This window comes from Lepidothrix coronata, unplaced genomic scaffold, assembly GCF_001604755.1.
Source record: "Lepidothrix coronata isolate B3197 unplaced genomic scaffold, Lepidothrix_coronata-1.0 Scaffold99, whole genome shotgun sequence".
NCBI classification, from domain to species: Eukaryota; Metazoa; Chordata; class Aves; order Passeriformes; family Pipridae; genus Lepidothrix; species Lepidothrix coronata.
The window spans coordinates 579,111-604,599 of record NW_016690279.1 but is presented as its reverse complement, the minus strand read 5'-3'; the positions used below and the strand labels follow the sequence as shown (position 1 = coordinate 604,599).

The 25,489-nt window shown below is 41.7% G+C and overlaps 3 protein-coding genes across 6 annotated transcripts; 1 reads left to right on the top strand and 2 right to left on the bottom strand.

Annotated features, from left to right (window-relative positions):
- Positions 1 to 1,984: 1,984 nt before the first annotated feature.
- KIAA0753 (KIAA0753 ortholog) lies at positions 1,985 to 16,223 on the bottom strand. Of its 4 annotated transcripts, XM_017822827.1 has the most exons (17): positions 16,000 to 16,021; positions 15,681 to 15,877; positions 14,509 to 14,875; positions 14,263 to 14,436; positions 13,652 to 13,758; positions 13,353 to 13,415; positions 12,328 to 12,543; positions 11,018 to 11,228; positions 9,748 to 9,947; positions 8,457 to 8,626; positions 7,620 to 7,709; positions 7,367 to 7,454; positions 6,996 to 7,169; positions 6,106 to 6,187; positions 5,301 to 5,421; positions 4,952 to 5,176; positions 1,985 to 3,113 (listed from the first exon to the last, which is right to left on the bottom strand). In XM_017822827.1, exons 2-17 carry the CDS (start codon positions 15,768 to 15,770, stop codon positions 2,996 to 2,998), a joined length of 2,496 nt encoding a protein of 831 aa, XP_017678316.1. In that variant the 5' UTR covers positions 15,771 to 15,877; positions 16,000 to 16,021; the 3' UTR covers positions 1,985 to 2,995. The 4 variants fall into 4 exon arrangements, with proteins under 4 accessions (XP_017678316.1, XP_017678314.1, XP_017678315.1 ...); XM_017822825.1 differs by lacking the exon at positions 16,000 to 16,021 and adding an exon at positions 16,209 to 16,223 and having other exon boundaries at positions 14,263 to 14,875; positions 15,681 to 15,829; XM_017822826.1 differs by having other exon boundaries at positions 9,748 to 9,944; positions 14,263 to 14,875.
- Positions 16,224 to 16,287: 64 nt separating this feature from the next.
- On the top strand, positions 16,288 to 18,433 carry TXNDC17 (thioredoxin domain containing 17). The gene is made up of 4 exons (XM_017822807.1): positions 16,288 to 16,463; positions 17,089 to 17,170; positions 17,444 to 17,519; positions 18,148 to 18,433. The coding sequence occupies exons 1-4, from the start codon at positions 16,322 to 16,324 to the stop codon at positions 18,214 to 18,216; spliced, it is 369 nt and encodes a 122-aa protein (XP_017678296.1). The 5' UTR covers positions 16,288 to 16,321; the 3' UTR covers positions 18,217 to 18,433.
- A 985-nt stretch (positions 18,434 to 19,418) lies between these two features.
- MED31 (mediator complex subunit 31) lies at positions 19,419 to 21,638 on the bottom strand. Its single transcript, XM_017822806.1, has 4 exons — positions 21,557 to 21,638; positions 21,219 to 21,296; positions 20,527 to 20,623; positions 19,419 to 19,796 (listed from the first exon to the last, which is right to left on the bottom strand). The coding sequence occupies exons 1-4, from the start codon at positions 21,564 to 21,566 to the stop codon at positions 19,604 to 19,606; spliced, it is 378 nt and encodes a 125-aa protein (XP_017678295.1). The 5' UTR covers positions 21,567 to 21,638; the 3' UTR covers positions 19,419 to 19,603.
- Positions 21,639 to 25,489: the final 3,851 nt, after the last annotated feature.

The following is a 25,489-nucleotide window of genomic DNA, read 5'->3' as shown; positions in this document are numbered from 1 at the left end:
ATGGGGTTCCGAAAACAACAGTGAAACAGATCCCTGAGGGAACTAGATCAAGACACCAGTGACATTCAGTCCCTACTGATTTTAGTCGGTGTCCAAAGGACTAGCAAGCAGCTCCAAAAATTGGCACAGTCAGCCAGGTTCTGGCTCCACAGAGCGTTCAGACATCAAACTGAATGTGTAGTGTTTAACGCATAAGGTAAGGTTACAATTCTCATTATAAACAAAGCATGATTAAAACTCCCAACTGTATTATATCTAGTCCTAAGAAAAAATTCCTCCCTATATTAAAGAGCTAACTGAGCACGACTAGATACCCAGATGTAATTCAGTCTCACTTATTTCCGTCCCCTTCTCCCCCAGTTCTCACACTAATCCAATGGTCTGGTGCACCATGTGTTCCCCACAGGAAGTCTTTCTGCAGTAACCTCCAGAGAGCTGGCCTGCTTCAGAAAGCTGAGCTCAGAGCAGGGAACCAGGCTCACACCTCCAGCTGGTACTCAGGCAGCTTTCCCAGCCCCAGAAGGAAACACAGTATTCCAGCATCACCTTCTGCAGAGCAGGGTGGTAACTGCAAGCACCCAGCCCGAGCTGCAGCATTTTCACTCTGGCTACCTTCTCATCCAGGCTAAGACCAGTAACACCAGAGTCACTGCAGCTGGGGCCAGTTTAAGCCACCTGGCTCATTTGCTCCCACACAAAATGCAGGCTCTTGCCTCCTTCTCATGGCCACTGTGAGATTGCTTTGTCTTGGCCCCTTGAGCCACCAGACACAGCTCCCTCTTGCCTGCAGCACCTACCCCAGGCTGTCAGTGTGACCCCAGCTTCTGTGTGTGCCTCTGGCACAGCCAGACTGAAAATACAAATCTCCACTGAGGGAAAATGGGGTCAAAGGAAAGCACCAACTACAACCTTGATGCTGTGGGACCATATTCTATAGTTTTTTAAAAGCTGGAATCTGTAACTAGATTTACATGCATATAATGTGGTACAGAAAGAGTTTGATTGAAGGAAAACTCAGGCAGCTCATGAATTAGCTCTGAATTCAGCCTACATAATTGATTTAAAAGTTATGCACATCCAAAAGTATCTTGGCAAATTAGGGGACCGTTTGAAAGAACATTTAAAACCAAAAAGTAAATATATTAAAAATCAGTCTTTGAAAAATACTCCTCAGCAGCAAAGACTGAGTTTATTCAGTGAAATAGAGATCCCTTCCTACAGCAAAAAGAATAAAGAAAACAATTGGTAAAGAAACAGCACAGTCTCCAAGAAAACGTATTCTTCAGTATCAATAACATGAAAATACTTTTTAAAGCTGAAACTGTTTCTCGTACTCCCCCATGACTTAGCTTTAAAGCAGTATGGACATGACAGGGGCTTTAAGTAAGTGCAAAGCCAGGTAACCTGACTCATGAGATGCACAGTTAGCAACTGCAGTGGAATTGCACATTGCAGCTCCATATAGAGTCTCTATTAACATTGTGACAAGAATTATGCACATACATAATGTTTAGCCCCCTTGGTGCTGGCTTGTCCCTTAGGAACCATGACAAGTGGAGTCACTTTAAGATGAAGCCCTACAATTACGAAATTTTTCAGGCTAAAAATTTTGCAATTGTCTAGCTTGCCTGTGTAAATAATGCATTACAAAGTACATTAGTTAAGTTCCTTCAGGAGGACTGAAGAGTGTGCAGTTGAGGATCCTACCTAAAGCCTTCACTCTCCACACATTTCTGATCAAAAAAGGCACACAAATGCTACAAAATTCTCATCCGGAATAAAAGTTTACTTCGGTATCCTCAGTCAGAGGACATTCCTCACAAAAGAGAGAAAGTATGTTTACCTTCACAGATGACCACATTACTTCAAGATGTATGCAGTCTGACTCTTGTAATGTTGCCAGGTACTCCCTTGCATGCTGGGTGCTGACTATTCCAAATGGGTTCAGAGGGAAGTTATCTTAAATTAAAACTATGTTCAGTCATAAGAAATAAGTGTTGTTTATTAAAAATAAAATATCTTGAAAATAATTTCACAAGCATATATACACATACATAGAGGCACTATGGCTTTAGTATTTTTGACTTAAACCAGGCTTATCTCTATAATCTTAGAAATTAACTATTTTAAATTATAGAATCATGTATCAGCAAAGTCACACATGAGCAGTAACATTTACATCATTACATTTGAAGTAAATTTCAAGACAAACAAAATAGCAAACCTGGCATGAATAAAAACAAAATTATTTTTTAAATCTATGTTCTAATTAGAGGAAATAAAAATAATCTTAGAAGGTTAAAAATTAATCTGTTATAGGTTGAACAATATTTGACAAAGGAAACAGACTGTCATATTGTTCTTAGGGTTACCTCACGGGTTGAACTTGCATTTCCCTAGAATACTACATAAATAATTATTACTCAGTGCTCCCTCCAGACATAGCCCAAACCAGTACCTTGATTACTTGAAACAAACAAGTAAATTTAATGTTGCAGAAATGCCAATTGTTCATTTATTTTGTTGTTCTTGATTTCAATAGGATTCTTAAGAGAAAGGAATGTGGGTTTCAATCACTAAATGCTAATAAAAATATAACATTTTAGACTAGTTTAAGGAAAAAAAAAAAGATCTCTATGATGTGCTTCTATTGGAAGGTCTCATTTGTCTATGCATGATGTACCAGAGATACTAAGGGACTTCATTCTGAAGGCAATGGCAAGAGCCCAAGCAGGTCTGCGGGTACAGCCAGTGCCAAATGTTTACCTCTACTTGTGCTGTGCCACGAGAAACCTTCCTTGGATTGCCACATCCCCAAAAGAACTCATCCCAGTGTATGTGCTAAGCATGGTGGTCAGACAACATCTGAAAAGGAGAACACTATTTGTAATGGTTTTATAAAAACCTGAGATGAATCCTTGATGAAGATCTGGTGCAGAGAATCTCACAAACTGTCAGGCTGAGGCTGATGTTGATGGGGCAGGGGGGAAAGAATTCACTGCGCTGGTTGCAAAAACTCTGAGGTGAACACAGCTTCTGCATAGTCCTCACAAACATCCTGCAGCTCTGCTGCCACGTCACACAGGGCTTCTTCTGTCAGTTGCTCTGCAAGACTGAGGCAGAGGGAAGGCAAAAATAGAGAAGGAAAAGGTTCAGAAAGTCAGATTTCAAATTTCAGTCATTCATGCTATTAATATCAGTGCTCTGATTTTAAAAGGTAGATACTTTTTTCTTTCTACTGCTTAGCCCAAGAAAGGATTCGATACTTGTTATGATATGGGTTGTATAAGATAGCAGAAATTCTATCCTCACTCTGGTTCATAGCAAAGGGCATACTTCAAGCTTAAAAGTACTGAGAGATCTCAGTTGTTTCCTTTTTTCAAACTCTTAAGATACTAATTCTGCTTTGAGAATAAGAGTGAACATACTATGGTGCTCATCCAAAGGCCACTGAAGTAAACAGGAAGCTTTTTATTGATTTTAGCTGTCACTGAATCAGGCCTTACTGAGAGCAGAAATGTTTTGAGTAAAATGTCAATTTTCAGTAATTTCTGGACCACAGTAGATGTTTGTTACAGAACGAAAACTGTTTGTGTGTAAATATACAGTAGTTTACTGGCCTCCTGAGAAGAACTCTGCAGTTCTGCATGTGCTCCAAAACACATCGGTGTTCCTGAGCCCAACAACCTCGGGGGCTGTTCAGAGTCACAAAGCCTGCCAGGGACTGGCTGCATTTGCAGTTGCCGAGCATGGGGCACGTGGCAGCCGTGGCACCCACTGTCAGGAGGAGGGTCACCTGCCAGTCCCAGAGGTGCCAGCCCTGGCAGGGCCAATCTCACACCAGGGACTGAAGGCAGCACAGCTCAGAAGGCAGGATGACAGCACTGAGCACTGACAAGCTCTGTTTCAGTGGGTTGATTCAGCAGATTCAAATGCAGTGGTCTAATCACAGTTATTACAACGTGTGCCTACTTATCCACACTTGGGCAAATCAGCAACACACAGGATTAGCTTTATGCATGCCAGTCATCTCAAATATTGCAGGACCTGTTCCTGAAAACACTTTATGCAGATGCCAATCAAACAAGCTGTATCACTGATTTCAATGCTACTACATTAAAAATGTATGCTGAAGTTTAAAGATTCTTGGCAATTAAGCCTGATGTCCAATCTGCCAATACAGACAAATATGGGAACCTGTCCCATCTACAACCACTGAAGTTAGGTTTTGCAATTCTTTCTTAATACTCCAGAGTTTTCTTCTCTCATCTCTTCTCCCATAGTCAGATGCATTCTCATTTCCACTCTGCAGGGAATTTATGTCCCCTCTGTGCCAACTGATGTTGTGCCAGTATTCCTGCAGTTCTAAAAGAACAGGGCTAGCAAGGTTTCAAATTCATCCTGTATTTCCATGCTTTCTTTGGGCTGGACTTTATAAGACCAATAGGTGATTTTTTAAATGTATCATACATATTGAAAATTATTTCTAGGCAATTGTAGGTAATTACTCAAAGAAGTGCAAGGAAATGATAACCAGTGATGTAATTTACTTGCTAAAGCTGTTACTGAGTAATCAAAACACTTACTCAAACTTCAGTGCAAAAGTGGGTATTTTGGCTTATATTGCTCTGCTGCTTAGCAGACATTTAGCCTGAGAAACAATTTTTGCCAGGAAGTGAACAGTAAAGAGACTGTAGTTTACTGTTTCTTCACATCTTCTATTTATAGCAAGGGATGGACATTCTACTCCCATATCCTTTGGTTTTATCCAACTACCTTCAAAATCCATGAATACCTAGTACCAGTAGAGAAACAGCCTAAGAGACAACTGCCTCTGGCTTTCCAGTCTGGAATTTAAATGTCGCCTCCCCACTCCTCTCCTGAGTAAGAACAGAAAAACCTGTTGTCAGCTGATACATTCACTTCAAAATCACAAAGAGAGTCCATATACCTCTCAGCAATCTGCCATGGGTTGAAACTGCCCACCACCTCATGGGAAATAAGCTTTAAATGATGCTTGTATCTGCTGTTATAATCCAAGATGCTCTGGAGCATATGGCTTGGCACAGACAGAGACACAGAGCACGCTTTCTGTAGAGAGTTCAAAGCCAAGGGGTGCAGAATGTCATTTCCAGTATGCAATTTCTCCTCTGCTTCTTGGTTTGCATCAATATCACTGGAAATATAAAATAATCATCAAAACAGAACTAGATTTTCAAGTCTCTTTTTGAAAACACTATAATGAAGTCACACAGATCTCATGCACCACAGTTTAATGTAGGGCCAAATATTCCACTTACTTGCCATCAAAAGGTTTTTCAAATAAAATGTTTGTTTCTAGCTCTGTGTGTCCAATTAATTTGGTTATCTGAATTGGATGAGGAGATGTGAGTCTTTTAGCTGTTGATGCCATTTGTTGCTCTAGAAGGAAGAAAATACCATTTAAAATTGTTTCTTTGAAAGAGGAAAACTACATCTACTGCAGATAAGGTCCTCACAAAGACTTTTGCTTCTTTTAAGGGGAACTCCTTCAGGTAAGTGAAGAATTGAAAGTGAGAAGCCCCTAAAATGTAAATTCAGTATAGCGTTTCCAAGAGCTTAGTGTATTAAAGCTGAGCATTTTAGAAATGCTGCTTTTAGTATAAATCATTTGTGCTGTCAGTGGATACTTCTAGCAGAAAGATAGAAAATACCACTGTAAAACTAGCAGTCTATTAAACCTGACAGTAAATTCAAGACATAGAAAAAAAGTCCATACAGATTTGGGCTAAATCTTCACCAGTCATATTGTGAGATTTTACAACTTGTGTAAACAACACAGTTTCAGTAAAGTCTGTATGTAATCAGATACTCACACTGAAAAATCAGTGTAGCTTCACTGTGCTACTCAATCAAATAATAGGATAAAAACCAGGAATATTGATAAAGTATCAACTTTTAGAACTACATTTTAGAAACTGTCCTTTGAAAGAAGTACCTATAGTAAAAAATGTGTCTGGATGGTGCTATTTGATCACACATAATCCAATGACCTTGATTTCAAAACATCTGAATTTAAAGTTACAGATTATAGGAAAACCCAGTGCCATTAAAGAAGACAGTTACCCATTTTGTCTTCCTGGGCCCAGAAGTGGGAGTCAGTGTACACGATCTGGGTGATTCTCCTGCGGACACTCTCCTGGTGTCTCTGTATTGGAACACACAACAGCAGTCAGTCACCCACATACCTGATTATCACTCAATAGGAAACTAGGTCATGATCCTCCTTGGGCAAAGCAGGCTTATTTCAGTTGGTAACAGAACACAGAAAAGGGGTGCGGGAGTGAAATCACAGACATTTATCTTGTTCAAAATGCCATACTTGAATATGAAACTAGTTGCCAGTCCCATGGTAACTCCTCCCATTTTAGACCAACAGCCCTCAGCCAAACAACTGAAGAACCCTCATGCTTTCTTTTAAGAAAGCAATATATGAGAAAGCTCAAGTCAAGTAAATTATAAACTTATGGATATTTACACAGAAAAATGAATAAATAAGGGCACAGATAACCATGTATTTGTCTGACTTCCCATGTGAAATACTTTGGATTGCCAGAGCATTTTTCCTCGAGATGCTCAAGCTACTAGAATATTGAGATTCTATACCACAAAAAAGGGAAAAAAACAAATTAATATTCAAATACTTTCCAATCTGCAAGGCAATCGACATAATCACCATGCTGATTCTCCCATTCATGTACAGTTATCTAAGCCACAAAGTCTTGAGGTGGAAAGCAAACTCAGGTCTGCCAAGTCTAGATTCATCAAACATTTTGCTCCTGATCTTACACTGTGTTTTGCTGGAAGCACAGACTCCTCCCTGGTCTTTGATTTCAGACACTGATTCAGTCACTCCTTGCTTCATTTAAGAATGTAGATACTTAGAGATATTACAATTTATGGACAGTAATCAAGAAATTGGCACTAATGAGAACAACCAAGACAGAAAATCTTACTTCAATTTCTTCCATTCTTTGCAACATTGACTCTAGACTATGAGTGTCAGCCATAGGCAGGGCCCTGGTCTGGAGCCTCTCATGCTGCTCCATGCTCCACAGTTCTTGAGCAGTATCTTCCAAAAGATCATCCAACAGCTTTTCACTCAGAATATCTGCATTTGCTGCAACCTGCTACTTAAAAAATTCGAAACTCAAAAACAAATACCACAGAAAACAAAAAGACACAAAGCCAATACAAGAAAGAAAGAAAAAACCAAAACCAAACCAACTCGCATTAAGTTGAAAAGAAGCTGTATGTTGCCCCTTTATAAATGTTTGACAGCTCTCAAGGCATCGTTCCCCCAGTGGCATAAGCTTGCCTGTACTACCTGCATGCTGTCTGCCAGAGGTTCCGACCACTCCTGTACCTCCTTCATGGCTTTGTCTGCACAGGGGGCTGGAGAAACAGTTTGTGACCTGCACAAAAAAGAACAAACAACAATGCCATTTTGAAACTTGGTATGACAATAATAATTTAAAAACCCCAAATACATAAGTTTACTTTTAGGGAGACTGCTGGAGTGTGGAGAAGCTCATATCATATCTGACACCAGTTATGAGATCTTCAAAGTAAGTCATTACCTTAACTTCTGTATTTGTTTTATTTCTCCTCTGCGAAGGTCTGTTAGAACCTTCACTCCTCTTGAATTTTCCACTTCAAGCCTCGCTAGTCTTCAAAAATAGCACAGTAACATACAGGGTTACAAAATGCACATTCTAATAACTGAAGAATAAAATAATATGATTTTGAGTATTAGTTTGGAAAAGTTGCAAGAAACTTTAGAGAGAAAATTAATGCTGACTGTAAGACCATATAAGCCAGAAAACTCTGTTGAGAACTGGGGATCTTGAATTAAGTTTCTGCTGTTGGCAAATAGGAAGTACTTGGCCCAGAGAAATGAGCTCCTCATCTTACCCTGCACACTGCCTAGTAGAGATCCAGCACCTGGATCTCTTGCTTCAACTGCCACAAACACCAATCCCAAAGCAACCTAAACTTGGGGAGCCCTGGTCTAACTGGATGTTGAATATACTTTAAAGTAAACAAACTTGCACTCTATTATTGTCTGAGACAAATATATGTGTTTTGTCCTTCTGGAACAGGGAGATAATATTTACTTACCTTCTTAATGCACTGCTGTGAATACCCACTCTGCCTGCTGTGTTTTGTCACTGCCCTGCCTTGCACAGTTGGGCCTTGACTCCCAAGCAGCAACTCAGGCAAAAGCCTAAAGCCTTGGCTCTTCCTGGGCTTTAGGGAGTGAGGTTGCTCTGGGCCATCTGGCAGAGAGCTGTGCTGTGCCACTGGCCACCCTGGGCTGCAGCCAGGCCAGCTCTGTCCCAGTTACCAGCACAGAGCCAGCAGCATTCCCACTGGGAAGCAGGGTAAGGATGGGTGCCACAGGACTGTGAACATACCGCTTAGGTGGAACAGGCAGAGCTGGAGGCTTTGGAGGAGGGCAGGGAATTCTGCTCTCCTTAGCAGGTCGTTTGGTCTCTTTTAGCTGAAAAGCTATAGTTGGCTCTCGAAATCCAGCACGCTTTCCTCGAGGGCGTACCTGTCTTGACTTCAGAGATTTCAGCATTCCCTTAAAATTAACACCATCACATTAAAAACTTATATTCCAGTTGTTGAATTATTAAAGTATTTTGCATTTTGCTTCAGATTTTGTCTTGAAGTCATGCCTGCTGACTTTGCTGCACAGTTAACATAGGTGAAGGTTTTACAACTGCTTTAAAGAGAAGTACAGCTGTGCCTGAAAAGAATATATGCTTCATCCTGTAACTGTTATTTTTGCAAACAGTTCCAACTTTTCCAGTGTTGCCCTTCATGGGGAAAAAACTTATTTTTAATTTTTCAGAATTAGACTCTATGTTAACTCTTAATAAATCCAAACAGAAGGTTTCCAAGGTAACCATTATTCAGCTACAAAACTATAATATCACCACTTTTGTATTTGCTACAAGGTCACTTAAACTCGTCCCCTCAGTATGAAATGCTGAAATGTTTAACCTTTCTGCCCACATTTCTCACTGACACACAGGGATGAGAAGCAGTAAAAGTTACATATACATACAGCTTTGTTGCTGTGTCAGATCTGAATTTTCAAGTTGAAGATGACACTTTGAGGAAGGAATAAAAAAACTCCACCTATTTACAAAATCTAGCATTAGTCTTTTAAGAACTCATTTGCATTACAGAAGCCTCTTGCTGGTTGCAAGAAAGACTTAGCAGAAACCAGAACTTGTATTGTGAAGTTTTATCATTTCTGTAATCAATTAAGTAAGTCTGCCTAACTTATATTCTCCTACTAACACTAGCATGACATTACTGCTGAGTGCATTTTTTGTGACAGAGGATGACCAACAGGAAGAAAATACTTCAGCTTTAATTTCAACTTGAAAAAACCATGCTAACTTCAAGCACGAAACTTGTTTCAGTAAACATTTTCCTTGCTAATTCTGTTATTCGTTGTTTCTAGTTATACAATGTGTTTCCAAGGAACTGTAACACTGCTTTGAAAAAACAGATGCTAAAATAGTCATACCCAGTAGAAATAACAGGCAGATGACAGTTTATCCCACTGTGTCTCCTAGCTCAGAATAGAAATATTGTGAGGAAGTGCGAAGCACTGACAGTATCTTATGTTATATAACAAATCCCAAAGCACAAGCAGAAGACAGCATAAATGATTTATCACTTCCATACCTGTGGTTTTGCAAGCAATAATGTGCCTTTCTTCTCCAAAGGACCACTTCCAAGGACAGAGTCCTTTTTTACAGCTCTAGCTCTCACCAGGGCATCTGTGCTTCCCTGTAAAGTGGCATTTCTCTCTGGAGTAGGTGGGTCACTTTCTTCTTGGTATTTATTGTGAAATATATGAGCACAACTGTTCGCCTTTTGAACTGCTGAAATATTTGCAACATGTCAATGTTTATCTGTATCAAAAATAACACATAAACTTTTAACTTTGGTAAGGTGAGAGGGGCGAGAATTGTCTTTATTTCTACATTTGATATCTCTGTTATGCTAGGTATACCTAATCATGAACTTTTAAAGCTCTACCATAATTTAAAAAAAGAAAAAAAAAAAATCCAGCCTTGTATTTCCTGACAAGTATTAAAGAAATTGTCTTTCCTGCACTGTTTTGATGAACAGGAGAGTTTGGAGTTTGTGTGCATATACATATTTATATGTATATAAATATTTGAAAATACACATATACATGCAAATCATGGGAAAGCTTTTTGGTAGTAATTGTCATGCAAGGTCTAGGCAGTGATAACAAAACATTCTTTTTTAGGCTGCAAGACACATGGAAACCATTAGATGCTTATATGCTGTCTCCCTGGACTGCCAAAGATGAATTCATCATATGGAATTCTTCTTGCCCTTACATGTGGGTAGCAGGGAATACTCACTATTCTAGTAAAAACCATCATTAGGTATGAGAAAGACACCATAAAGAAGAAAAAGAATTAATATAGTTTATATATAATGTAAGAAATTATAATGGCTTTCATCAGGTGTCAAAATACTTCAGGTGGTATATTTATCTCACAACGCCTTGAGAAGGAATAAAACTCCTTTCCTTTCATATACAAAGTAAAAGAACAATAAAGAAAGCCAACTCTGAACAGTTTCACAGCAAATGAGTAGTGGAAACCCCCAAAGTCTTTAGCTTAACCATCAGTTAATGTGTCTCTAGGTAAAAGTTTGAGTGTTGTGCAAAAGACATTATCAGGAATCAACTGACAAGAATAAAACAGCCGCTGCTCTCAGAAGTAGAGAAATTGCACAAACCAAGGGAATTCAGAATACCTTTTCACTGTGAACAGTTAAACAACCACAGCCTGGCTTTCGTTAGCCTGATTTGCTAACATACACTTCTGAGCAACAATACATAACATACTACAAAACTGATCTTCAGATGGCAAGTTAACTGATAAAAATGGACTTAGTAATTCAAAATACAAACCAGTCAAGAGACTCCTGGCACATGGAGGTTTTCTAGGCTCTTGTCCATACTGTCCCTTTAAGATGAGAGGCTTGTTTTCTCCTTTTGGAGACAGAAGCTGCTTTTGGGCTGGAAATGTCTTATTGTTCCTTGGAGATTTGGCCTGAGAAGCTGAAATACATTTCTTCACTGGTTTTGGTGTTTGCTTGTTTTCCAGCAGTGAATTCAGATCCTACACCAAATATTTAGTTTTAATTACTCTCTTAGTAAATCTGATGTAAAAATGAGAAGCAAATTCAAGAGATTCCAAGCAGTTGGAACTTTTTTGGTCTGGTTTGGGTTTTTTTGTTGTTTTGTTTTGTTTTCTGACAGCAATTACTCCCAATAAGTTGTTCATGTAGAAGCTTTTTTATATTATTAACTTAAATCTTACTGAAAAGGCTTACATTTTTGTATTTACAATTGACCCAAGTAAATAATCTGCTTACAGAATGTTCAAAAAGAAATGGACACAAGGGCTACAGACCAAAAAAGCTCCCATGCTCACATGACTGCAGTAATACAGACAATTCTTCCAATGCTAAGTCTAAACTTGAACAACTCTACCTCCTCTCCTGTTCCAAGGCAGTTAGCACTGTTACTGTTCTCATAAGCAGTTCATAACAGTAAAAATAAAAACACAGCTCTTAAAGTTTTAACAGTATTTTAAGGAAAATAAAATATGGCTCTGGTATCAGTTGCTTTTAGTTATTTATATAGTAGGCAACATGAATCAGAACTTTTCTATGATACCAACAACATGTATAAGCCAGCAGATATCACTAACAAAAGCCATTTGAAAAGCACAGAGCTTAAGTAACTCTTGTACCCACAACTTTATCTTCTGCCTGGACACTTCTGCATCCACCACCATGGGTGAGGCTCAGATGCTCATCACTGATGCTGATTACTAATGCATGCATCCCAAAATAATAAACACATAACACACACCAATATATAAAATGAATTCTTTCAGTCCTGAATATGGCAAATGAATCAGAAGCTGGTGCTTTGTTACCACCATCACTACCAGTCCTCATTCTAGCAGCATAGCCAAGAAAGACAGGAACAGCATCAATAAGATCAGCAGCAGGTAGCTTCTGTGTTTAGGATGCACCTCTCTTTTAGACCACCATCATTTAGGAACATTAGAAGTACATTTATACATTAGAAAATATGGCCTTTGAAAAACCACAAACAAACCCAATAAGATATTCTGCCATTTCATTAACACAGTCTCATATTTCACTACATCTTTTCTGCTTTAGCAAAACCAAAATGTTTTTTCCTACCTCAACTTGCAGCAAAATATCTATGATAATGTCAGAAATGGAAGAATCTCCTTCTAGTTTGGCAGAGCAGAGAGAGAGTTGTCGAATGAGACTGCCCAGCTCCTTGTAGTGGGCAGGAATCTGCTCGTCTGTTTGATCTGTGAAGTGACTGGCAAATGCCTGCAAGGTTCGTACAGCACCTCTGTGTGCTGCTGCCAACCTGGATACTGCTTGGGACTGGGAAATGAAAAACAAATGTTTTAATAACTATAGTTTCTATGAATACTTATACTATTGGAAGAATTGTTGTCCAAATTTCATGGAGAAACACTCAGGCTTGGGATAATTCTGATGCATATTAAGCCATTTTTGAGACAAAACAAAACAGGCATTAAAGTAATCTACTAAAGATTCCTCACAACAGTACCTCTATCAATGTCATGCCAGCTTCAGGTGAAACAGCCTGGGTATAACAGCCTGTTTCTGTGTGCCAACACAGAACTGTAATCGTCAGCTGGACCCTAACGTGCAACAACTGCACAAACACAAAATATTCTCCGTCCTCTGCGTTTTGTTACAGAAGAAAATACAAGTGATGGAAAAGCTCAAGAGAACAACAGGACAACATCAGCCAGAGTGTAGGCATGATCTCAGGGCTGTCCTTCTGAAAGGTGCTGGGCAGAGAAGAAAAATCAGGCTGGTAAGACTGAGTGACATCACCCAGAAGTTTAAAAAAATCAGTCAATAGTAGAACACATTGTTATTGCAAAAAGGAATTGGAATGAAGAAGGAATTAGAAGCCACATAAAATCAGACCGATGGCCTTCTTCTCTACTTTACTGCAGGGAAATGAGAAATGAGAAGAGAGAAGCAGCAAAGGCAGTATCAGGCCAAGTGATCCATACTTCTGTGAGAATGAGATGAAAGGTGTAAGATACAAAGAAAATCTTTCTGAAGAGGGCTCAGATGCACCCAGATAATCAAACAATTATCTAGAAAACTCTGTCAATAAGTCATTTATAGCCTGAAGGATAATTACACCTTACCTTTTTAGTGTGTTTGATTGTATGAGGACTCAGTTTCTCTAAATCATCCTGAATTTCTTTTACCTGTTTATCAAGAAAGGAGAGGAGAACATCAGTCAGAATTCACTCCGTGCCTATAAATGAACAAATTTTGGACTTCAGCCATGAGAGAAATTAGTCACACCATTCAGATCTAAACTAAAATGCTGTGGAAGTTCAGAGATAACCTGATTGAATTTCTTTTGTTTTAATTTGTTTCTGTCAAATTCATCACAATAAACTAGCTACTATGCATGCCAGTTTAAAATGCCAGTTCCTACCTGTTGCTGGAGCACATACAGCATCCGAGCTGACCGTGCAGCTTGTTGCTGTCTCCTGGTGCAAAGTCGCTGCTTGATCTCAGGATCTAAAAGTTCTGTATCTCTCCCTAAAAAGCATAGAATTTAATGTTTTATGTCTTAATTTAACATGTGAAAATCCCAATTAAGCCATGACAAGACATAATTTAACAATAAACCTCCGCCATGCAGAACCAAATCACATATTTGTGGGGGTTCCTTTAGCAGTAATGTAAATTAATTACTGTAACTCTAGATTGTGTTTCTATTTAGAATTTGACTAAACAATCTTATGCAATATAGCTTATTAGTAATAGCTTAAAAAATCACATGACCAATTAGTTTTATGACGAAGTTGCAGATAAAGCACTCAAAATTAGGAATGGTTACACCTCCTGCTAGTTATTACAAAGGAACCAATTGCTTAACCTGGCAAGCTGTTCTGGTTTTTATCTATTTTTTTAAAAAAGTAGATGGTTCTCAAAAATCCAGAAATAAATTTGAATTCTAATCCAAGCCAAACAACTGTAGGGAAAAAAAACCCAACAAACTACTGTATATTTATATAACATAATTAATGTTCAGTCTTACACCTTTTTTAATCATTTCTTCAATTTTTTGAACATAGCTCCTCAATTCCTTTTGCAGACATCGGACTTCCTGCATATTTTTATGTTCTTTCTTGTTTAAATTTGGTTTGAGGTCTGGTCCTGTGTCATGGGTGGGTAGAGAGTCCAAAACAGCTGATCTTGGCCTTCCTTCCTTAGCTACGCAGAGAGAAACATTTCTGTCAGAGCTGGTAGACTCCCCTTGGGAAGGCTGGTCAAGCCTCTGCTGACCTGGCAAGCAAGTTTGAGACTTCAGTGCATTTTTATTTCCTGGAGTTGCAAATACTTTGGTATTCTGCTGTTGTGACTTCTGGGTCCACAATGGTTTACTGACCACATTTCCAAACACTTGCTGTTTCACTTGCTCTTCAAGACGTCTTCGTTTGATGTCCCTTTTGGCCAACTGAACGGCCAGTTTCAGTTTTTCTTCAGATACCACTGAGAACATGCCAGAGCTTCTCAGGTTGGGGTCCTCACTTGCAGCTGGATTTCTGTGATCGCTGGATGCCTTCAATTTTTCTATTATAATTGGGCGGGGCTGAGAGAATCTGAGAGCCAAATTCTCTGGAACTGCAGGAACATTTCTATTAAACTGGAGCTGTTCAAAGTGTAAAAAAAAAATCTGATGTTACACAGAACACTTTACACAGGTGATGCAACTCAAGTGTCTAACAGTAAGGAAATTGGATCTTCTTTTATATTAGCATGTATCCCATCATGACAGCATTGTTTTGGATTTGTGCTGAACACAGTGCTAACAGCAGACCAGTGTTTTCATTCTTGCTAAGCAGTGCTCAAGGCCTTTTCTGCTCCTCACTGTGCCCACCAGTGAGTAACCTGTGGGTGGGCAAGAAGCTGGGAGGAGACACATGTGGGATGGCTGACGCTGACTGACCCAAGGGATATTCCACACCGTGTGGCATCATTCTCAGCAGTAAAAGCTGTGGGAAAGAAGGAGGAAGGGGAAGCTGTTTGGAGTGACAGTATTCGTCTTCCCAAGTCACTGCTACATGCAATGAAGCTGTGGAAATGGCTGGATTCCCTATTTTGCTTTGCTTGTGCACAGGGCATTTGCTTTCTCTATTAACATGCCTTTATCTCAATCCACAATTTTTCATACTTATCCCCTTCCAATTCTCTTCCCCATCCCACTGGGAGTGAGCGAGCAGCTGTGTGCTCAGCTGCCTACTGGGACTGAACCACGACACTTAAGAATATTTACGGATATAGTTCTTGAATCTCTACCCTTACAAAAGAACAGTGTCAAGATTATATGTGACAGCATCAGGAAAGCGAGTATCACACTCCTTGGTGGGCTGTCTCGGGAAGTGGGTCGTAATCATCGTTTTGTAACAATCACAAATGGAAACCAATTCAGCATCGCTGCAGAAAACAAATGGTACCTGTGTTTGTAAAGCCTTTGCTTCATTCCTGTATCGCTGGGTGGAGAATGCAAACGCATCATCAAACAGCGGTGCTTTGCTTGGCCCCATCGCATCGGCTTGAGAGCAAATCCCGCCGCTGTCCCTTGCTTGTGATCACAGCTGTGGACCTGAGAACAACCAGCCGTGATTTCAGACTCTCGAAAGCAATCCCGAGTCTGATGTGAGTAACAGAGGGAGAACCGGCCTGAGGAGCCGCGGAGAGCAGAGAGGGGCGGCCTCTCTGCTCCCTCCCGGAGCCTCACGGCGTCCCGGGCGGGACCGGGACCGGGACCGGCACCGGCGGACTCCGGGCGCTGCCGGGAGGGAGGAGAGAAAGGAGAACGGAGGAAGGCGGGCAGGGAGGAGGAAGGAAAGGAGAGCGGAGGAGGGCGGGCAGGGAGGAGGAAGGAAAGGAGAGCGGAGGAGGAAGGAAAGGAGAGCGGAGGAGGGCGGGCAGGGAGGAGGAAGGAAAGGAGAGCGGAGGAGGGCGGGCAGAGCGGGCCGCACCGCGCCGGGACCCGCCGCGCGCCGTTCGAACCCGGTCCCGCTGCTGCCGCGGGGGCCGCCGGGAGCGCGCGCTGCTACGGCGGCCGCGCGGGCCGGGCGGAGCTGCCGCCGCCATGGGCTGGGAGGAGACGGAGGTCCGCGGGTACGACGAGTTCGTGCGGACGGCGCAGCGCTACCACGGCCGGCCCATCTTCGCGCTCTTCTGCGGCGACAAGGACGCCGAGGGCAGGAGCTGGTGCCCTGACTGCGTGACGGGTGAGGCCCGCGGGAGGGAGCGCCCCCCCGCCCGAGGCACGGGCTGCGTCGGCCCCGGGAGCCCTCCCGAACAGCCCCAGTCCCGGTGACGGTGCCAAGCTCCAGCCGCAGTTCCCCCTGGCGAACCGAACGGGCTGTGCCCGGTTCGTTACCCACAGCGAGCACGGGCCGGCCCGGGCCTTCGAAGGCTGGTGCGCGGCCCAGCAAACCAACAGTCCGACGGGCAGGTAATTCACCGCTGCCGTACGTGTCGAGGCGCAGCAGTGCCCTCCCCGACGGTGTCCGGCAGCAGCAGGTGAAGGCAGAAACCATCGCACTGAACTGCACGTGTAGAGCTGCCTTAAGGAGCCGTCCCTCCGCCGTGCTGCTGCATCGGCAGGACGCAACGAGTGGTTTTCTTACTTGTTAGAGCAGAAATTGGCCGTTATTCCAAGACCAGTCCACTCAACGTTGAGCGTGTAATACATTGCCAAGCTTGTGGATAGCCAGGTGAAATGAAAGACAGATCCCTAACTAAAGCAGACCAAACGTTAATTAGCAGCATTGCTGGTCCAAGTAAATCCACGTGATTCTGTAACACAGTACAAGTATTAACTACTAATAGATTTTAAAAATTATTCTCTAGCTGAACCAGTTGTGAGGAAGGAACTTCATAACCTGCCTGATGAGTCGGTTTTCATCTACTGCCTAGTGGGAGATAGAGCCTAGTAAGTAACTTTGAATGCCAGCAACTGGGATAACTTTGCCATCGGTGGACTGGTGGTTAACTAACTCGTTGAATAAACTGACTGAACTGCCCTTTTCTGTGAGGAATCAATCCTTTTTTGAGGTCTTCACCATCACTAATGTGAACTGCATGCTTGTTCTGAGAAATGGGTTGGGAAGGCATGAGGCAAAGGCCTTTGAATCATCCCTTTGAAGAAATTTTAACTTCAAAATGCCCCTCTACAAGCTGTGCTTAACCCCTTCTTTCTGAACAGCTGGAAGGATCCCAACAATGAATTCAGGAGAAATCTGAAACTAACAGGAGTGCCTACACTACTTAAATATGGAACAGTAAGTGATTTGATGTATGTTCTGGATCTACAGGCCTTGAGATGGGGATGTGGCAGGAGCTTAGGGCTGTAAATGAATTAGTTCTCCAAGAACCCTCTCTTGTTCAAGGAGAGCAGAACATGCAGGACAGCCCCCACCATGCAGTCCTCCTGCCTCAAACAGGTCCTCAAGAGAGAACCACTCTGCTCACTCTGTAATGTTGTCTCTAATATAAACATGCAGTAAAGCGAATATGTACACTTGATTTGTAGCGCTTGAGGGGTTGAGAAAATTCTTAGCTACATACTGTTAAGCTTCCTCACTTGCAGCTCCTCAGCTTTTGAAAAATCCCAACGCTGAATTACGGGAGTGAAACAAGTTATGTGCAGTACACTCGACTCAGACTGCAGCTCGAGTTTTAACTTGTATATGTTATTTAAATTAGTAATTACTTTCTTAGAAATGCCTCTTTCAAGGTCAGAAAACCCTGAGGAATGTTTCAGTTATTCTTACCTCATTTGCTTCACCTCACTTACCCCTCTCCCCAGGACAACAGTTGCTGGGTGTGGCTAATATTAGTGTGTACAGATGGCTCTGGGCTGCAACAGGTTTTTGAATTGCCCCTAAAACTTGTCAACTTCTCTTTCAGCCTCAGAAGCTGGTTGAAGAAGAATGTTTTAAAGCAGAGCTTGTGCGGATGTTGTTTACTGAAGACTAAATCCCTCATTAGCCAATCATTGATGAAGATGGTAATCTCAATTACTGCAGTGTCCTTTCAAGGAATCATTGACCTCTGTTAAAACTTTCATGGTTAATTACTTCAGACTAGTCAAGAGAAGTGTTATTAAATTCTGGGTCCAAACCTTACACTGAAGTCTTACAACAAAAAACTGTATCTTTCCTTTCATGTTCAAATAAACTTGACTTTGTAAACAGCCTCTTTTCAAAGGAGTTGAGCTCATGTTAGAGACTGAGAGCAGCCTGTGCTTACTGAACAATAACTGCCAAGTTACATTTGTCATAGTGAGTAAGGGGGAAGGGGAGAAACAGAAAAACCTCCTTGTACCTCCTAAATCTGACCACATAGCTACTGATACTGTTACGATAAATTTTCGATGCCAAAGATGTTTAATGGCTTCTCTGTTCAGTCCAAGTGTGATAAGGTGAAGGCTGACAGTGTCACTGATTGCATGTTAATGGCTGACAGTTGGAGCACCTGCTCCTACAGGGACAGGAAATGCAGCATGAATGCACCACAAATACAGCCTGAAATATGAAAATTAAAACCCTGACAGCTGCCAAGAGCTGCGTTCTTACAATAAAAAACATATAGGAATAAATAGCAAGTGCTTCTCCAATATTCCAAGCAGCAACACACCTTTCCTCCACACATTGTTCTCACTACATGGACTGTAAAGAGGCCCCAGAGCAGCCACTGCTGCAGGGGCAGAGGCCAAGATTCAAGGAAGCTGAGTTTAATGGAAAGGAGCTACAGCCCGTTTCCTTCTATATCTGCACAGTCTATCAGCACTTACCTCTGCTCCACTCCCTGTCTTGTACACTGACTTCTCTCTGTACAATATGTGTAAGGAAAACCCTGCCAAACTCCCAGCAGCAATGACTGCCAGGGAAACAGAAATGACAAGTAATAGCTCAGCTTGGTTTCAAGGAAAAAACCCACAATTTGGATTTTGTAGAATATCATCACTTTGCCTTTGCTTGTCCCGCAGCTGTAAGCAGCAGTCACGCTAAGACACATCATTATTCTCCAGAGAAAAGGCCTCCTAGGGACAGCCTTTGGAGCTATACTTTTTGTAGATAGTTATATCAGTAAGTAACAAATCCGTTTTGTTTTCAAAATCAAGAGAAATCAGTAACAATGCTAAGTAAAGCTCTTACAAAATTGTCCATGCTACATAATAAATTGCATTAGGTGTTTATTAGTCTCTAAAGGCGCTGACGAAACAAAAACAACCCCAGTCATTTGATAAATCCAAATTAAAGGGACACACATCCAGAGCCAAACCTACACAAGGGTTCATTCCTCTCCTGTAAATAGTTCACTGACACAAAGTACACCTTATCATGATTACCCCACGTGCTTTTCATTTTACAGAGGTGTTATTTTGCTGCTGCTGCTCAGCCAGTGCCTGCTGGAGGCGCATCCTTTTCCGGGAATAGTGCTGCCAGTGGAGGATCTGTTGCTCATCAATAAATTTGGCACACTGAGCATTGACCAGTTCTTTGCGGAAATGTTCATACTGGAGCAGCTCTAACATATGCAAACACTGAGGATACCTGAATTAAAAATAAACACACATTAATACAGCTTTTTACAAGGGACACTAAATCTGGAGTCTCCAGTACTTTTGAAGGTCATTACTTTAGTGTTGTCATGTATGTGCTTTACCCAAGTGTGAAACCCCTTCAGCCTGCACACATTCCACACACTGACTTGGTAACTGCAGCATCAGGCCAGGAAACAAGGCCAGTCCAGTTTGCAAATGCACATTCCTGCTTGCTTAGACGAGCTTCCCCAATGGCTCGGTTTGATACAGCAAATCTATAACAATTACAACACCTGTTTCCAGAGCCCGTTTGAAAGAACATGACAAAAAACATTTTCCCAAAAACTGAAGGAATTTGCACATTTGCAAAAACACAAAGTCATCCTTTTTCTCATGTAAGCATCGACAATGCAAAATTAATCTTAAAATGCACTTGTGGGGCCTAACTGAAGTAGTACCCTAATGTTCAACAGCTTTAAACCAATGGAAAGTGCAGATAACGGCTGTAAAGGAAGATTCCACACACAACTCGTGAGATACGAGTTTTATAATTTTGCCCATTCCTGCTACATTCAGACTGGCGGAAAGAGGAGAATCTACGCTGCATATAACCCCAGCAGGGAGGCCAAAGGTAAGGTTACAGGCAGAAACCAAACCCTGACATGCTGCTATACGGTACATAACAGGAGGTCAATGCCAAACCATTAAAATACAGAAACCTAAGGGATTTTATCACTTACTTCAGGTATTTTGCATATTCAGGTTCTTTCCAATAAAGTAAATATTTAAGATAATTTACAAAAGCTTTGTCTTTGAAGTAGCCTCTTTGTGCAAGAACTGAAATAAAATGACAAGGAATTGTCAGTTACAGATGGTTGAAAAAAATCTGCACACTTGAAGAACACCTATTCACAGAATAAAAACTTTATCATTACAATTGAATTTTGATAATTTATATTGGACAAATAAAAACCACAGAGAAAACTAAGACTTTTATGTCAACAAAATAATAAATTACTCTCACTTCTCTTACAGTTTGTATCTTTCATACAATGGAACAGTTTTTTGAAACAGGAAATTTTTGACTGTAGCATCAAAATTAGCAGGGAGTTAAGGATAGTACCTGAAACTATTCACAGTAGTAATATTCTGTTTTCAGATAAAGGAATGCTGCTAACATTACTATTTAATAACAGACTTGAATTTATTTTTTCTCCACCAAATAGATGCTTTTTGCATTTCAACAAGTAAGACTTTGCATTTTAAAAAAAACTACCTGTTAAACAGGCAAATTATTTACAGACTATCTTTATGCTGTGAAAGACCCACTCCCTTTTCTTTGTTTAACCCTCTCTCCCTGTTTAACATTACTAGTAATATTAAACAACATTAAACTATATTAACCTTAGGGTTCTGGTATTTAAGTACTCACAGTTGAGGTAATTTGGATTTGCCAGACATTGAACAAACTCCAACTCCAGCTGGAATCGAAGTCGATTTCCTGTATCATCTGATACAAGAGAAAAACAGTAAGAATTGGACCCACACAATAGATTTGAAAGTAATCGCGGTCAGGGTGTCACCCGGGACAAACGCGGCCCCGGCCGGGGGCAGGAACGTGCGGGGCCTTCCGGGGCTGCGGGCTCAGAGCGGCCCCAGCGCCCGTGTGGCCTCTCCCGGGCCGCGAGCACTCGGCCTGCGCGGTCCCGGCAGAGCCGGCGCTCCGAGGGCCCAGGAGGCTCCGACGGCGGCCCCGTCCCGGCCCCGCACCTGCATCCATGTCCAGGCCGCGGGCACGAGATGGCGGCGGGCGCGCCCCCGCCACAGGCCCGAGCGCGGCGCGGAGCACGCCGGGAGCGCGGCGGCGGTTGCCCAGCAACGGCGGTTGCCCAGCAACGGCGGTTGCCCAGCAACGGCGGTTGCCCAGCAACGGCGGTTGCCCAGCAACGGCGGTTGCCCAGCAACGGCGGTATCGGGGCGGGTCCCGCTGCGGGGGCGGTGCCCGGGAGAACGTCCCTTCCCTTTTCCAGCTGTTCGCCGACAGCATCTCCGTTCCGCGGCCGTCCCCGGGGACTGAAACAGCACCCCACGGACGAGTGCTCCTTAAGTGTTGGGTTTCCGCACACACGAGTGCCCGCAGTTCCCCGCACGCTGCTCGGAGCGAGCACTTCCCTCGTACCGATATCGCACAGAAACCTGTAGGCATTCAGGAACTGGGAGCGGAGCACAACAAACAGCATCCCGATCCTTCCACGGATGAGGGAGCAGCTCCTGCCGGGTTACAGCAGCTGATCATCGCGTTATCTGTTCAGAGATCCCACTTGGTCCAAATAAACTCCACACTGAATATGCCACTGTACAAATTCCTCCCTTCTCATGGTGCTCTGCTGCAGCTCACGGCAAACCCCAAAGAACTCAGAAATCACAGTACAAACCAGTGTACTGGTAACAAACTGATTTTAAACGACCAACGTTTGGTTTTACATCATTGGCTTTGCCCCGAGGACGCTGCTCCCCGCCGTGCAGGGGGGAAACCAGTCCCACATGTGCTGCTGGGCCAGCGGGATCCAGGGCAGGTGGAGTAACATTCTGGGATGCAGTTCCTACGCCTGTTCCCGAACAGGAACAAGGGCCGCATTTTGTCCATGTGCCACAGAGGCTGGTCAGTCCCAGAGCCATCAGAAGGTGGCTCTGGGGTCAATGTTCTAGGCCTGGTTTTTCCCCAGATAAACCTTAAGCTGGGAAGGATAAAAAGAGGAGGAACTCGTGTTTGTATTTGCAGAACATTCATCTTAGCTTTGTACTAGACCAGTCACTGTTGATCACTTCCAGAGCAAGGGTAGTGGAAAGACTCAACCCTAAAATACTAAGCTGCTTTGATTTATTATTTTCTTTCTGCATATTGGGCAAAGTTTTGAGCTTTGGCTTTGTTTTCTTTTTCATAGTGACTTTACAGTCAGGCAAGGAGATTGTGTCAACCTCTGCACTTAATTCTTCATTAATTAAAACACAACTGTCTCAGACTAAAATCATTAATAAGCAAATGCTCCATTAGTGGGAAGCCATCTCTACAGATGTACCTGTCTCATTTCTTCCCCTTTTACTTTTAAATTATTTTCTATTTTCATTTCCTGAAGTATTTTCAGCTTCAGAGTTAGCAATTTTCTATAATACTATCTTTTCTTATGCAGTATGATTTTTTCCCCTGGGAATTGGATTACAAAAACCATCTAAAAAGGATCTATGCATAGTTTTTTGTAATAAAATATGGTTGCTTTTTTAGACATTTTAGTGGTTGTGGAATACTACTATTACTATATCAAAACATAACAAGTCACTCCCCAGTAAATACAGACTTCAGGCTAAAAGCAGAGATCAAATAGATCCCACGTGTCTGCATTGCTATTCTGGAATGTGATTTCTCTCCCAAGACCAACTTCAGAGGAGAGAATCCTAAAAAAGGATTGGTCACATGAATAAACTACTATGTAGGTTTGCCAGAGTTAAGTCAAACATCTCAATTCTTATCCATCAAAACTAAGAACAAAATTGAAAGGATCGTAATATACTAACTAGAATTTTCTCAAGGAAAAGTTTTAAATTTTTTCTATTTTTTTCCTGTCAGGTGAGTCAAACTTTCAGGATATAAGTGTTAACATATCACTGTGAGCCAGGAATTTTTCATATTATTGTGTAACCAGGATGATATCGCTGCCTCAGTTTCTCCTTTCATAGGGACCAAACTGTCATTGCTGCTGTTGCCTGCCCAGAAAGGGGATGGTTTATGACAAGTATAACTTAACTCATTAGAACTGGCATAGAGACACAGCCCTTAAATGGAGCCACTTCTGGGACTTGAAGGCACCAAGGCTCCATGAGACACAGGAGACAATAGTGTTGTCTAACGTGTTGTTAGATCTTGAAAGTGGACACAGAGGAAGTGAGATGCTGCATAAGGTTTATCTGTGACCCCACAGTGCAGTGCATTTGCACCAGAGAGAAAAGAAAGTCCAGCAATTTCATCACTGAAAACTGATCAAGTGGGATGAAACAGTGAAGTGCTGTACACTCAGTGTGTGAAACCCAAGACATCCCGTTTTGTTCACGCATATACCCACTGCTTTGGAATAGAATACAAACTGGTATTGACACGGACAACATGTGACAGGATTTTACCCATAGAATGCAAGATAGACTCCTGCAGACTGGAGAGTCTACTGCTTCAAATATGGTTAAGAAACAGAAAACAGAGTATGCATTATGTTATATTTATAACAAGCCAGTACAAAGTCTGCAATTTTTTTACTCCAATGCTATAATTGTAAGTCAATAGAAACAAGATCATAGTTTTCAGTGACTAAAGCAATTGTCAGAACATACTTAATTAAAGGCTTAACTCTTCACTGAGTTCTGGTTTTTGAGGTCAAGGAACCGCCAGGTAACGTGCATTTCAAAAGCCAGCCAGTGACAGTCATGGTAGAACCATCTTAATTTGCAAATGCCAAACACCATCCAAGGGAGCTGCAAATTGGGTGAAACAGTGTAAAGAGACTGCCTTATTGCAGACACCAGCAGAGGTACTTCTGTGACTATGGTATTCCTCTAGCTTCAGACAGCATTAGAATTCAAAGATATATTCAAGATTAAATGTTGAGTGTCAGAAAGCATTTTATGTTTTCATTAATAAGTTGGTTAAAAATACATCAGGCTTCTATAGGGTACTTGGACAGCAGGTGAATTTGAAGTCAGCCATTTGCCAGGAGCAATATGCATTGACCCCAGAACTCTGGTCTGTAAGGAACACCTTCCCAAAGGTATTGCTGCTGTTGGGAGCCCTTCCGTAGGTACTCTAAGGAAAGAATTATGCAGGGAGCCAGGATACATATGGGGCCTGATCTGAAGGAACTCTTAACCCATTGAATGCCAAGCAGACCAGAAGCAACTAATTCCCAATAATGAAGGAATGTAAAACTTCCCAAGTCCAAAATACATGGACAAGCTTGCAGAACAATAAAGTGTTATTATATAATGGCTACAGATATGAATAATGTCACTTATTCTCATTATATTTTGGATTAGCATTACTGTTATGCAATTTTTCAAATAATACTTCAATAATGACGTAGTTTGAGCCACTTTCTACCCTGTTTCATTTTTAAGCTCTTCTATGGTGGCACTGAGCAGAAGGGTGTAGGGAAAACACCAGAAAGAATTACGTATAAAACTAAGGGAATCATTGGCATGAATTTGGAATTAATGAAAAATGCATCCCCTTTATTTTATAATACATTTAGACTGTATTCAGCAAGTAGGAAATAAATAGTTAATTTGGTGCTGAAACTAATAGGTACACTCACATGGACCAGCACTACAGTCACTTTTATAAAGAAGAGAGCTGAAAGCGTGTGGTCTCCAATAATGGAAATATGATTAGTGAGATTCCTTCCTGTTGGCAAGTAAAACTAAATATTCTGTACAGTCACCCACAACCTCACCCACTAAGGATGAAAATAACTTTAATTCTTGGTCATTGCAAAGGTGGTGCACAAATAGTTACAGTTTCACAGATGCCTACATCAATATTTAGCAAGAATATAAACCCTCTCTTTAGCTGCACACTAGTCAACCGGCCAGTGCTTAGAGCAAGATTATACAGAATTTGGGCAAATTCCTTTTGAAGTAAACCTAAATATACCTCTTGTG